The sequence below is a fragment of the Sciurus vulgaris genome (assembly GCF_902686455.1).
Source record: "Sciurus vulgaris genome assembly, chromosome: 10".
NCBI lineage: Eukaryota > Metazoa > Chordata > Mammalia > Rodentia > Sciuridae > Sciurus > Sciurus vulgaris.
In genome coordinates, this window is record NC_136470.1 from 98,328,628 (window position 1) to 98,344,020 (window position 15,393).

Genomic DNA, 15,393 nt, shown 5'->3' on the forward strand with positions numbered 1-15,393 from the left:
AGGCATCATTCAAGTCTTTGTCACTTGTATTTCATAAAAATGTCATTTCCATTAAAATGGCATTACATAAAATAAGGATATTGCTGGGGGTATTTTTCAGCAGATTAGGCTTCTTAATTGCATTTTTCTTTTGCTAATGTTAAAATTAGTTTCTGTTCCCTAAGCACTTATCAACTGATAGGAGAGAGAAGCAGGCTTGCAACTTTCTAGGAAAGAAAAAAAAAAAAAAAAAACAATTAAAGACATGCTTAATTTAATCCAGACCAACAATGTACAGATATAGGTAAATGTGAATTAAGGGTACTTATAACCCTTTCAAAACTTTTATAGAATTTTTGATAGAAAATCTAGTATATTAAGTATGTACTGGAAAAAATACCACAACTGATTTAAAAGAAAACACTTCACAGTGTATGATCATTTTTGTTAATTATAAATAATAAATTGTTGCTTATGGATTTTTGCTTGTCATTTCTAGAAAATCAAGACACAGATGAATTGATTTGTTTAAATAATTAAGATAAATCACATCTTGATATTTACCAGTCATTTTTGAATGTGCAATGCCTTAAGGTTCTGTCATGACTTCTAACAGCATAAATTAAATATTTACAAGGATGACAAAGCAACCACATTTTGATTCAGTTATCTAAATGAATTCTTTGATGGTGAAGGTTAGACTCAAGATCTTTTTTTTTTTACAAGATCAAGGATCTATACTAATATTTTATGCATGAAAAAGTACAGTAGTAGTTGATGACCAAGAAATATTGATTAGCTGATGTGAGTAACATCAATAATGAATAGCTTTCTTCTTGCTCTGACTTTAGAACATCCTTTCCCAACATTCAAGTTTTCCTTACCTGGATTTTCCTGACTTCAAAATACTAAAAGTAAAATTGAATTCACAATTAACTGAACACGTATGTTGTGCTGAGTGTTTGACAATGCAAGGCCCTGTAAATGTTCCTAATGGCATGTACCAACTCTACCCTCACCACATCCCACCCTCAAGTAGTTTATGAGGAATTACAGTAGAGCTTCTTAAACTATAATAAGAATCAGCTGGGCATCTTGATATGGTGGATGACCTGAGATTCTACATTTCTTAAACTTCCTGGTGATGCTTACACTGTTGATTCACAAACTACTCTGGAGGGGCAAGGAAGTCAGAGGCTCATGTGGAACAGGAGAGCAGCTTGGTGTTAGGTGAAAAAGAGAAAGATTGCTCCAACTGGTAAGGAAGGTCAGAGTGGGAAATTTAAACAGTATTCCATGGCAAAATTGGTAGTCTGGCAGATCTTGAAGGTGGAGGACATTTTAATAAACAGAGCTCATAGGAAAAGGGCAATTAAGGTATAGGAAAAAAGACTAACTGTGACAGGTTGACATATTTAATTCCAGGGAAATGTTATAGGCCAGGCTATATGGGCAATGACTAAACAGACTTCATTTTGTTCTGAGACTCCATGTTATGTAGGAAATGCTTCTCCCATGGGAATGCCCCATCTCTGCACCATCAACAGTTGCTTAGCATGACATGCTTGGCAACACAAAATGGCAATTTTTGTATAATGAAAAATTGTTCCCTTTTGATTCCTATTTTTCCCAAACAGTGTACCATGTTAATGGTGATGTCAACAGTAATTGTTTAGATGTTAGTAACCATTCTTCAGTTTGTACCTAAGTAAGGTCATTCTGAACCACTTCCCCCGAATGCTAATGAATCAGATCTCATGATGTTAGTTTGTAATTTTTAATCATAGCAACAGATACTTATGATTGATGTACTGATTTATTTAAAAACCCCTGCAACCCTATGGTCAGGGCTGTTCTCCTGATAGTCATTTTAGGGACATTGTGTCAGACAGTCAGTCAGCCAGCTTAATAAAGACACTCAAATTGGGACTTCTCAGTGGTGATTGGTCTGTTCTTACCTTGAGTCCCATAACATAACAACAGTATCAAGGCACAAATTGCAGCATAATTGGAGAGAATTCTAAATAATATGGATAAGCAGTTCATGAGAGGAAAACAAAACCAGTTCAAAATTAATAGAAAGTCATTAATTTTAACTCATTATATACTTATGTTATACTTAGTCACTATTCTTAATAATTCTCACACTATGTCTGTCATTGCCTTGCTACTTTGAAAGTGTTATGAAGTCTGTGATGAAGGTGTTTTTGTAACAATTTTATGATGTAGATTTCTGTTGCTGCTGATGTAGTACAAATGAAGATTATGAAGATAACATGTTAAACGTCTTGGTCAAGATCAAAAAGCCAAGCAGTGCTGGGTACAGACTTCAAAATTAATTTCTTGACCCAGAAAACACTGTCTTCAGTGGTCATTTGTAAGAATAAGGAAAACATAGTTTAAAATCTACATTGACAAGTATCTTCTTGTCATTGCTCTTTTTCTTAGAAGACTATTTTCATTAATAAGTTTATTCTTCTAGTTTCTCTCTAAAAATACCATTGCTACTTCTTTAACAACATTAAATTTATAAATTATTAAGTTTCATCAGTAAAATATAGAGTCCTTCCATATAGAAACATAAAATGATTTTTCATTTGTCTAGTTATTTATTATAATTTCTTAGTTAAATACATTATGTATATTTCAAGTTGGGAATAATAATAATGGTCAATAGTAAGATATTGCAATAGTAAGATATTGCTTTCTATGTGCCAGATACTGTTCTAAGAAGTTGGTGTATATTAACTTTTGTAAGGTTCACAAATGTAAAAGATAATTTTAAACACTATTCACATTGTCCTTCATATTTTCCTTCACTTTGACAACTGACAGAATGTCTATTATATTTTATAGATTAATTTTAATGTTAATTAGTTTATAAAAATTAAAGAGATAGCTAAAATTCACTTACTGCTTAGTTATTTATCAGGTCTTAGTGCTTTACATTATTTAATTGATCCTCATATTCATGCAATTAGGAAGTGACTATTATTAGCCCTGTTTTACAGATGAAAAAAAACACTGAAGTACAGAGAAGCTAAATAACTTACCCAAAGGCCACAGAATTCATAAATGGTGGAGTCAGGGTTCAATGGCTGGCTGGTTCATATATATATATATATATATATATATATATATATATATATATTACATTATTGAAATTAAAGACTTACATATATTAATGTAGATAGAATTTTAAATGGTAATAAAATACAAAGGTAATAGATACTCAAAACTCATTTCCTAATTATTTTATTAAATTTTTGCTATCTATGCCCATACCTTCCTCAACAGAAAGCCAGTTGTTTAACATTTAGCAGAATACCACTGTGTATGGCTACCTAATTCTATCATATTAATCGTATACATTTTTCGTAGATCCTCCAGTGTTTTATAAGTAAACCACCTATAAATCTAGTACAGTGAAACATACAAGTAAAAAATGTAAACATCTGATATGCCAATATTTTACGCACTATGAAGAAAAATCGTAACAGGGAGTGGGATATAGGATATGCTAGGCAGAACTGCAGCTGCTTTTGAACAGAGAGTTAAAAAAAAGAGATAACTAAAAAGGGAGGGACTTTGTCTGTAAGGATAGAAGGTTGTCCATGAGGACAGAAGTACAGTGTATTATATGCAGAAGGATAAAGAATTACAAAAAGCTGTGAGAAAGGAGGGTTCCGCAGTTCTAGGATCAGCAAGTCTGACCAAGGAAGGTGATAAAAGATGCCAAAGTCAGTGGAGAGCATTAGGAAATCAGGTCAGCAGAATAGCAGTGCTCTGTTGTGGACCAACTGTAGACCACTGTGAGGTATTCTCAGTGAGAAGGGAAGCCACTGGACAGATTGAAACAAAAATGACTTGATCTAACTTACCTTCTAAAAACATTTCCCAGATGCTATGTGTTATGTTACTGAAAGGGAAGACAAGGTGAGAGGCAAATTCAGAATGGATTGTAGTTTAAACATGGTAATTTGGGGAGAGATCTGGCCTTGGGATAAACATTTAGTACTAAGAATTCTCAGTTTTGAAAACCCATAACACTGAGCAAGCTCACCAAAAGGGAATGTACATAAGTAAAGATGCACAAAATAATCCCTGGAACTCAATACCTGAAAGGTTAAGGAGATCAGAGGAACCAGACAAGAAAGAGACTATTAACGTAGGAGGAAAACTGAGTGACAATTCAGAAGTCATTTTCACTACTACATCACAGTGCCTAGGTGCCAAGAACACTTTTGTCTTATTTACTGATTTTAATGGGAGTTCACTCAGAGTCTCATTATTAAATATTATTCAGTTTATGAGTTTAGGTAGGCTCCTTGCTATAAGGAAGGTTTTTATAGTTTTCTAAGAATTATGATATGAATGTGTATTAAATTTTAAAGGAACCACATACTTAGTCAACAAATGCTTGTCATATGTACAGCTACCATCTACAGATTATAGAAAACAATTATGAAGGATAGTTTATCTTCCATAAACTGTAATATTAATTCTAGAAAATAATTTTTAAAATAAGTACTGTTTAACTTGATTACAGAGTACTTAAATAAGTACAGAATAGAATCACCCTCACTTAGTTTTAGAATAACTGTGAAATGTGAATATTTTGAAGAAGTATAATTGTATTCATTATAACTACACATAATTACATCAACTAACTTATAAAACTCAAGTACAGTTTTATAAAAAGGTTAACAGACCCAAGAAGTAAAATTTTAATGAATAGATGAGCTTACCTATAGATGACATTTATATATATATAAACATATTTTGCAATGGTTTGTGCACACTTTTAATAATTTTGAATGTGAACAGTTAATCTATAATTTCCATTGATTCCAAAAAAGATAATATTTATTAATGACCCTACCTGAACCTCTATAAAACCTAAAGCATTAAATATAATTGTGAAGAAATACCATTTTAAATTTCAATATCTTTTTTATTAAAGAGAAAAATGTGACTCTAGCATACTCAGAGAAATAAGGAGGGTATAGGATTTAACATGTAAAAGTACTGGCTGAAATGCCAAACCTCTTTTAATAAATACTTCCACATGAGAGAATGAGAAAAAAATTGAAGCCTATATATTCCCTTAATGCAATGCACTGAAACCTACTAAAAATTGTATTAAAATGAAATGAATCTGAATGTTTCTTTAAAAAATCTCCCTAATACAATCTTAAAAATGCACGTTATCTTAAGCAGTCTTAGTATTGTACACACTGTAGTCCTGAAAAAAATAAAATAAAAGGATTCTCATTTCAATTAAAGTTGCATGCACAGTGTGATCAAATTAGTCTCTAGCATTAAAGCAAGACTAAAAATTGTCAAGATGAACTGACATTTTCCTTTGAAAAGTTACCTATTTTCTTCTTGTTCCTCTCCTTCATATTATCAAGGAATAGTTCAGGAAATCCCAAATGGTTAAAGAAGGAAATAAATTTCAGGGGACACACCCTTTTCTATTCATTTATATTTACTAAACCATAATTTTATTGGTTTTTCTAGATTTTCAATTATTTTCTATCTTATGATATTTTAATTATGTACAGTTTTGAAATAAAACTAGAGCAAATAAAATGACTGAGGTTCAATTTTGGCATTCTTCCTTCTGGTACAATTTCCATTATTTTACAGTTTTTGTTTAAGTCGAGTATTTGGCTTCTTTCTGTATTTAACACTAAGTAGTCTTAGTGTATTTAACACTAAGTAGTCAGTGTTAAATACAGAAATATAGATCAGACATATAAAATAATTCACATTTAATATTTGTTTTTAATATTATTTTCATAATGATAAATACAGAATTTGAAATAGAAAATGATTTTGCATGACTACTAAGAGAAACAAATAATATGATTAAGATTTGTAAATATCATGCGTATACTAGTTATATCTGCTTCACTATCACCACAGGTACTTATTATCCCATTAACTGTGCTTTCCCCTTGACACTGTGAAATTCAACTCAGTGAATAAATATTTAAACTTTGTACTATGTACAACATTATGCTGTGTTGAGATTATTGATGGTGTTCTAATTTTGACCCAGAACAAAATCAATAAACTGATGCTGTGAATTAAATGGTATACACCTTTGCACAGGAGTGCACTCCAATCATCAAGGTAATAACTGTCTTCAGTTTCAGAAGTGAAACATCCTTCATGTGGTTTACATTTAATAAGAAAGGTTAGGACAAAAGGGAGGAGCTATTTTTGGAAAAACAGGAACTGTTCCATGACGGAAAGTAAGCTGAAGTCTTCAACCTGGTCAATCCTAATCATAAGCAGAATGGAGTTCTTAGGTTCATTGACAGAGGACCTTATTAAATGCAAGTCGGTGAGATGTCCTGAATTTATTTGTGGAATATGAAAATTAATTATGAGCAAAATTAAAAATTTAAACTAGTCATTCATTTTAAAATGACAAATTATTTTAATACTCTACCATGATATCCAAGATATAATCATAATTTTGATATAAAAGAGATTGTTTAATTTTGATATAAATCATATAGTTTGGGCTTATCTTCAAACAGGTAGCTAAAAATCTTGTTTTTCAGGGAGGAAAAGGAATGAATTAAAAGGCAATTAGATTTACACCTAATAGAATAATTATGGCCTTCTTAATCAGTATAAAGATTCATTTTAAAATTTTCATGTTCAGTAGTGTGTGTGTGTGTGTGTGTGTAGCATAAATGATGAATTGATTATGGTAGATGTAACTGACACACACACACACAGAAAAAAAAAAAAAAAAAGGAATCTGACAGTCATTGAGTTCTGTGTCACAGGTAAAGTTTCTCCTTGGGTTGAGGTTTCAATTTTCTGATGATCTGGCCCCATCTTAACTCTTTCTCTGCCCCACTTTTTTTTTTTTTTTTCGCCTCTCATTAGTCCTCCAGTCCTTAGTATATCCTATCTACCGGCTCCCTTCCAACAGAACATTTGAACATTTTGTTTCCTTTACTTGAAAAACACTTTCCTCTTTTCCTCACATAGTTAAGTCCAACCCAAACTTTGGATTATAGGAGACCTCTCCCACCCCCATTTTTATATGATTATCTAATTGATATTTTCATCCCAATTAGAAACTCGTGTTCATAGAGATGGATATGGGGTTTAATCCTTGTTTTTCCTTACTCATATAATTGCATTTAAAAATATTTCTTGGCACTTTAAAAACATTTTTTCAATGAAAGAATGATCTTTTTGCACACTTTATCATATTCTTTACTTAATCTTGAGATCAGAATTCATGTAATATTATCACATTGTTTTTTAAAGGTTTCATGTCATCTTGTAAATCTACATTTTTAGAGGAGTAATTTTTTCTTTCTTTTATGAACACATTCAAATATATTCTTTCTTTAATCTCAAGACCAGAATTCATGTAATAATATCACATTGCTTTATAGGTTACATGTCATTTTGCAAATCTAAGTCTTTAGAGCAGTGATTTTTTTTCTTTTATTAGTGCATTCAAATTATACAGCATACTGGGTTTCACTGTGGCATGTTGCACATGCACATAACAGACTCTGATCACATTCACCCCTACATTGCTGTCACTTAACCTTCCCTCCCCCATCCCCATAATTCTTCAGGGCAGAAATTTTTAACTCAGCACAAAATATTCAAAAGCAGAGATTACCATTTGAGTTTGGACTGCCAAATTTAAAATGAAATAAGACAATAAGCTTTTTATTAAAATGATACATTTTTTCATAGGATGCTGGTCAAGTAAAAAAATCTGTAATTCTTCGGTCAAAATCAAGTGTTCTTTCTGGAATCCTTTTCCTTTTCAGAAAAATGACAAAAAAAGGGGGTGGGAATCCAAACAAAGCATGTTTAAACAAAGCACTTTAAGCAAAGTACTGTCCTTCTGAATGCATGAGCTTCACTGTGAGAAGAGACACTACAATATATCTAAGGAGTGAACCAAGAGAATGTGAAAGAAAAAAACCCCAAAAGTGGTAGCCATTCAATATCTATGAAGTTGTTTGGCATTTAGAAATTCAAATTAAACTGGAAACATATTTCCTTTCAAATATTCAACTGCTTCCAAGTGTAGAAACTACCATAATATGTTACACATGATGTAATCAAAGGTATATTTAAATATATTGAAAAGATACAAAAACAAGTTTTGATAAAACTGACAAATCATAAAAGGAATCACTAAAAAGTTGGGTTTTTATAATTATACATAATGGGATTCATTATACCATAATCATACAAGCACATAACATTTTTGATCAATCTCATTACTCAGTATTTTTCCTTTCCTCCTCTCCTCCCTTCTTCTGACACATTTGCTCTACTTTGCTGGTTTTCCTCTATTATTACTGTTGTTATTATTCCAATTAGTGTATTCTCTCTCTCTTCCTCTCTTCCTCTTTCTCTCTCTCTCTCTCTCTCTCTCTCTCTCTCTCTCTCTCTATATATATATATATATATATATGAATATATATGTATATATATGCTTAGTGGTATATTTGTACATGGATATAGCATAGTTGGTAGATTTCATTCCGAGGTCCTTCCCCATGTTCTCCCCTTCCTCCCTCCCTCTAGATAATCTTCTTCTATTCTATTGGTCTCCCTTCTATTTTTGTGAGATCTCCCTTTTTTAAATTCATTTTTTTCATGTCTCTCTAGCTTCCCCATGGTAGAGAAAAACATTTGATCCTCAACTTTCTGAGTCTGCTTTATTTCAATTAGTACGATGTTCACCAGTTTCATCGATTTACCAGAAAGTGAACTAAATTTTAAAGTGAAATTCCTGGTTATCTTACTGTGCTCCAGGAATGAGGCATTTCTTTATTCTTGAAATGTGAAAAAAAAAAAAAAAAAAAAAAACAGAACAAACAAAAAAACCATTATCAACTGATGTAGTGAAAATAATCCAGCTATAACTAATGACCATGATCTGAAGTTTGGGTACCTTCAATTTTCATGCTTTTCAAAAATAAGAATAATGACTCTAGGCTGAGGTTGTGGTTCAATGGTCGAACACTTGGCTAGCATGTGTGAGGTACTGGGTTTGATTCTCAGCACTACACATAAATAAGTAAATAAAATAAAGGTCCATCAACAACTAATAAAAAATGTTTTTTAAATTTTTTTTAAAAGAATGACTCCAGTGCAGCATTTTGTATAACAAGGAAGTACTAAGAGATTTTTTTTTATCTGTAAAGAAATTTCTAGTCATAAGCCAAGAATATATGTTCTTAACAAATTAATGAAACATAGAAATCCATACAAGTCAATAAACAATATTTTAACTCTTGACAGCTTGACTATTTTAACAATCATTTTATAAGCGGTCAGAAATGTAAATTTGTCAGATTGCCTACAACAAAAAATAATGGGGATGAATAAATAATATCTTGTTCATCAATCATTGTTTAAAACAATATAATTCATGCAGTATTATGGCCAACCTACATTCAAACTCCCCAAGCCTAGAATTCCATGCAACCAATAATGGAGTGTCATTTCCCCTAACACAGCAGCCTGGGGGGAAATGTTAAATAATCATAAGCAGGTTGGAGGAGACACACAAAGTGAGGCCCTTTTCCTTTAAGAGAATATAGCTTCACTCTTTCACACTTACATAGGAAAAGAAACTCCTTCAAGAAAATTTGCTAGTTGAGTAACATAATAAATATGGATAGGTAGGTAGAGAATCTGTAAGAGTCTAAAGCCCATACATACAAAAAAATAATTTATATGGTATTTTGACACAATGAAAAGTTTTTGAAACAAATAAAACAAACAAATGTATAAAGCATAAGTATCATTTCCCACCCCCTCACATACAGTCAAGTAACCAGTGGAAACTGTCTACTGTATCCTCCCACGCCTTAGACTCCAAGAATGGGAATTATTGATCACCATAATAATTTAGGATAAATTTTACTTTTAATGTTAAATCATTTCATCCTTTTCTTTTTTTTTAACCAGAGGTTGAACCCAGGAATACTTAGCTACTGAGCTACATCCCCAGCCCTTTTAATTTTTTATTTTGAGCCAGGATCTCCCTGCATTGCTTAGGGCCTCGCTAAGTTGCTGAGGCTGTTCTCAACTTGCTATCTCTCCTGAGTCACTGGGATTACAGATGTGTGACACCATGCCCAGCTCCATCTTTTAAATACAACATGTCTTTATGTGAAGTAAACATCTACAATTATTTGAATACTTTTCTATCCTTTAATAATATTTTTAAGTGACTCTTGTGATCCTGGGGCACTTTTGTGAAACTTGTTTTTAAGTGTTTTGTAACTTTTTAAATTAATAAATTTGTTTGCAATTTTAACATTCAAATATTTATAAGGATATAGTTTTTGAAAAATTATCCCTGAATCTACTTACCTTATTTATTAGTCATAATAGATTTTAGTTTCCCAGGCATACAATTGAAAAAACTGAAAATTCTCACTTCCTTCCCAAAATTCATGCATTTTGTTTGTGTATATGGTGATTACAATAGCAATAACCTAAAACCCATTAGTAAATAAAAGAGATGGTGGTTGACATTTGTATCAATTTTCTCCTGTCATAATGGCAAATGCCTTAATATTTAGCTGGTATAATGAAGTCAGTATTAATTTTTACAAAAAAAAAAAGCTTTTATCATATTTAGGTAGTTTCTCTTAATATATATTTCCCTTAGATTTCCAAACTCCATAGTGTTCATATATTTTATAAGTGACTCCCAACTTTCATGTATAAATTCATATATTCTATATGTTAATTTGATGTTTAAAATATATTATTCTGATGCATTTCTAATTTTCTGTTTTCCTATATGAACCTATGTTCCATCACTAGCACATACACTACTAGACCTGTTATCAGTTCAACATCTTTTACTTACATTTTGTTTATTTAAAATTTAGAAGTTTTACAATCTCTCTGTATTTGAAACTTTAACTGTAGTAAAAATATCTAGTATAATTTCATTTGTTTTAAAATCTTTTGTTCTGTTTTAATACTTTCATATCCTAACTTTATATTTTTATTTTGTGTTTTAAAATTAAAACATTTTTTTCATCAAGCTTACTATATATTTCTGTTTTAGTATTTTCAAGTTTGATCACATTTATCCTTCCTATACATTTAGTTTTCCATAAATTTTAGTTGTATCTTTTTAATTATTTCTATTTTATTTTATTTTATTTTCATGTACTATCCTGGTTCATTATAAGTTAGAATATCTATATTACTGATTCCCAGGCAATTAAAAATAAATATATGAGACTACATATTTTCTCTCAGTATAGCTTTAGGCCATATGCTCAGTAATATATTACTTTACAATAAAATATTTTGTGATTATTCCAAATTACTCTTCAATGTAGGAGTTTAGTAGAAAAATGTTGACTTACTTTAATTCCACTAAATTGGATGTAAAGGTTATTTTTTGTGGCATCCATGTGTGTGAAATGGAAAATTTCATAAAGATAAATAATGTGCACTCATGTTAAAATTTGAATATGATGGTCTATAACATATATTCTATTTTCTATGTTTGTTTGCCCCTTTCACTACCAGTGATTCATGTCAATAAGCAAATATACAAATTTCACATTTGTCATTGATAATAAAATTAGGAGTATATTTATTTTAAATTCATACACTTTCTCCCTTGTAGGTATTTATTCTGTGTGTTTTTAAAAATAATATTTTAAAAAATAAATAAAAATAGAATTTTAATATACAATGTTTTCTACATCTTAATTTTTTCACTCAAAGTGTCACATGGAAGTCTCCCATATCAATAATTATGACATATGTCATGTTTTTGACTGTGTGATAATGTATAACAGAGTGTATTAATTAACTAATTTTTTGAATTTTGATTCATTGTACACAAATGGGGTACAATTATCATTTCTCTGGTTGTACACAAAGTAGAGTCATACCATTTGTGTAATCATACATATACATGGGGTAATGATGTTTGTCTCATTCTATTATCTATTCTTCCCCTGGTCCCTCCCCACCCCTCATTTCCCTCTACACAATCCATCCTTCTTCCATTCTTCCCTAACTGCCATTATGTATCATCACCCACTTATCAGAGAAATCATTTGGCCTTTGGATTTTGGGGATTGGCTTATTTCACTTAGCATGATATTCTCCGACCCCATCCATTTACCTGCATATGCCATAATTTTATTCTTCCTTATGGTTGAAGAGTGTATTAACTTATTCTACCAGCGACTTCCACTAATAGACATTTATTTCCAAACTTTGCCACTAAAAACTTTACCATAGTATCATCAGTGTACATATATAACAAATACAAATGTGCTTATTACATTTCCCCTATGTAATATAGTGCTTGGGATTGAACTGTGGGGCAAAAATGAATGCATTTTTAGTTTTACTAATTGTGCTGCCAGAATGTTTCCTCAAGAGGTACTACAATTCACACTTGTAGCACTGCTCTGTGAGAGTCCACGTTCTCCTATTTCTTCATTGCAAATACTTTTCCATCTTCTCAGAAAACCCACCTACAGACATGTGGGCATCAACCTCACATTTTTTAGATATCAACTGACATTTCTCATCACCATAGATATCTTCTCCTTGCAATTTACCTTAAATATCCCTCCAATTATTCTTCATCACATCAGCTTGTTTTATTTTTCATAGCATTAATCAATGACCCAATAATATATTAGATATGGCCTTATGAATATGTTGCTGTGTCCTCTTATATCTACTTCAATTTTCATGAGAGAAGATTCTGCCTCAAATTAAATAAATCAAGGAAATTAATTTAGAACAGCTTCTGGTCACAGGTTCCCAGAGTCCTTCTATCTTGATCCTTTACCTCATGATCAAAGAAGGCTGCTCAATTTCCAGAGCAGCACCATGTCATAAAGATATACTGTGAACCACAAATGTGAGCTACATATGTAATTTAACATTGAAATCATTGAACACAGATTACAAAACATGCTTTCTATGTTTATAGAAATCAAATTTAAGAAGAACCAAAAAAACTGTTTTGAACCAGCATATTTGTTAAAGGACTAAAAAGAAATTCTAGAATTAAAGACATAATAATTAAATTTTGAATGACACAAGTTTTAGTAGCAGGTTAAATGTTTGAAGAGGAAACCAGTGAACTAGAAAATATATGTGAAGAAACTGTCCACACTGCACAGAAAGACAGGAGGTGGAGTGTGCAAATAAAAAGTTTAGACATAAAGGACTTAGAAAATCCAAGTCCACTGGAATGGCAGATGGAGAAGTAAGATAGAATGAAAGGGGGGGAAAGATGGAACAGATAAAGAATAAGAAGTTTTCAGACTGATCAAAGATACCCATGCAAAGATTTTGGAAGTTCAATGAAGTCTAAGAAGTAGAACAGAAATTCACTTCTAGACAGAGCACTAGAAAACTGCAGGAACACAGAGAGAAATAAATTACAGTTCATGTTCCCGTTTCCTGAAACGCTTGGAATCAAAAGTGTTTCAGACTTTGGAATTTTTCAAGTTTGGGAATATTTACATATTCAAAATGAGATCTCTTAGGGATGGGACACAACACTAACCACAAAATTCATTTATTTCATGTATATCATAAAAATATATACATATATTTATCTGGAAGATACTTTAATATAATTTGTTTAGAGAGCAAATATTGGGGGGCTAGGTAAGTTATTTATGTTTTTATTGGTGCATTATAATTATTAGTGGGATTCACTGTGATGTATTCATACATGTACACAATTTGATCCATCTTATTTACCAGTACTTCCTCTTTCACTTCCCTCCTCCCTCCCCTGATCTCCTTCCTCTCTTCTACTGGTCTCCATTACTTTTAAATTAGTGCATTATAATTATAATTTATAAAAATGTGATATAAAAATGTGATTGATACACAATGGAGTCTTGTTTAGCCAGAAAAAGAATAAAATTATATCGTTTGTTGGTAGATGGATGGAAGTGGAGAACAGTACGCTAAGTGAAATAAGTCGAACTAAGAAAGTCAAACAAATGTTTCCCTTCATGTGCAGAAGCCAAAGAGAAAAATAAAAATGAATAAAAAAGGATCATATGAAAATAGAAGGAAGACCACTGAAGTACAGGAAGGGAGAGAAGGACATGGAAATATACCTGGGAATGAAATCAACCAAATTATGCCATGTTCATATACAGCATAGAGAGCTTGTGCTTTGATGATGACCCATTACTTGAGTTTAGGTGTGGAGTTTCCCACTTGTGGCATCATGTCAGCACCCAAATACTTTCAGATTTTATGATATTTTACATTTCAGATTTTTAAATTAGGGATGCCCAAACTGTCAAAATATCTTGCATCAAGTCATATTAAAGTACTGGGTAGGTGATATGCATCCAAATAATTGTAGTTCTTCTGTTTGTCATCAGTAAAAAATAAAATACAAAAAATTTCTCTTTCAGAAAAGCAATAAACAAAATATTTAAGAATAATTTTAATAAGATATGTGAAGGAAATTATGAAATTTTGTTGAAAAATATTTTAAAATCTTCCATAAATGTGGTGGCATTGTTAGATGAAATATTACAAAGTTGTTTTCTCCAAAATTAGTTGGATTTGACCCTGTATCAATAAAAATTTTAATGGGGAAAAAAAAAAAAAACCAGCCAAGGAAAAAAGTAAACAAGCCTCAAATAAACAGAAGTTAAAGGATAGAGCTAACTTTTCAAGAGTAAGAATACTAAAGAGGGTCAGTATTTAATTAAAAAGATGCAATTTACTGACAAAATGTAACATTCTAACTTGTATGCATTTACTAACTTACTGAGCACAATAATGGCCCAGCAGCAAATAGACAAAAGACCTGACAGGCACATTGCACCAGAAGAATCTGGTAAGGCAAATAAACATAATAGGAAAATGCTCAAATACTTCAGTGATTAGGGATATACAAATAGAAATAAAATGACTGGCATAAATGAAGAAATATGATTACATCAAATACTGGTAATGACATGGAACAATTTTAGCACTGCTGACTTGGAATATAAATCTGTACAACCGCTTTGGAAAAAATGTTTGGCATCCTATCTATACAGTTGGATGTAAGCATAAAAGATTACCTGGCAATTCAGCACAATCTTTCAGCTGGCAATTCTGGGAAGAAATATACATTCCAAAACTGTTCTAAAGGCTTATTAAGAAAGAGTTCTGCAAACCAGATGCAGTGGCACATAATTTAATTTCAGCAACTCAGGAGACTGAGGCAGGAGGATTGCAAGTTAGAGGCCAGTGTCAGTGACTTAGCAACCTTAGCAACTTAAGGAGATCCTGTCTCAAAATAGAAAAAATGAAAAGGGCTAGAGTTGTAGTTCAATAGTATAGCACTCCTGGGTTCAATCTCCAGGATGTGTG

At 31.5% G+C, this 15,393-nt stretch overlaps 1 protein-coding gene across 6 annotated transcripts in view; it reads right to left on the reverse strand.

The window, feature by feature from the left end:
- NAALADL2 (N-acetylated alpha-linked acidic dipeptidase like 2) overlaps positions 1 to 15,393 on the reverse strand; it is a 1,337,824-nt gene that overhangs the window by 1,053,576 nt on the left and 268,855 nt on the right. For 2 of the 6 annotated variants that reach the window (XM_079155138.1, XM_079155141.1), the window contains exon 3: positions 3,861 to 3,898. The exons of the other annotated variants lie outside the window; for them this stretch is intronic. In XM_079155138.1, coding sequence (XP_079011264.1) covers positions 3,861 to 3,873 — 13 coding nt within the window. In that variant the 5' untranslated portion in view covers positions 3,874 to 3,898. The remainder of the gene's footprint in view (positions 1 to 3,860; positions 3,899 to 15,393) is intronic. 6 annotated transcript variants of the gene reach the window in all.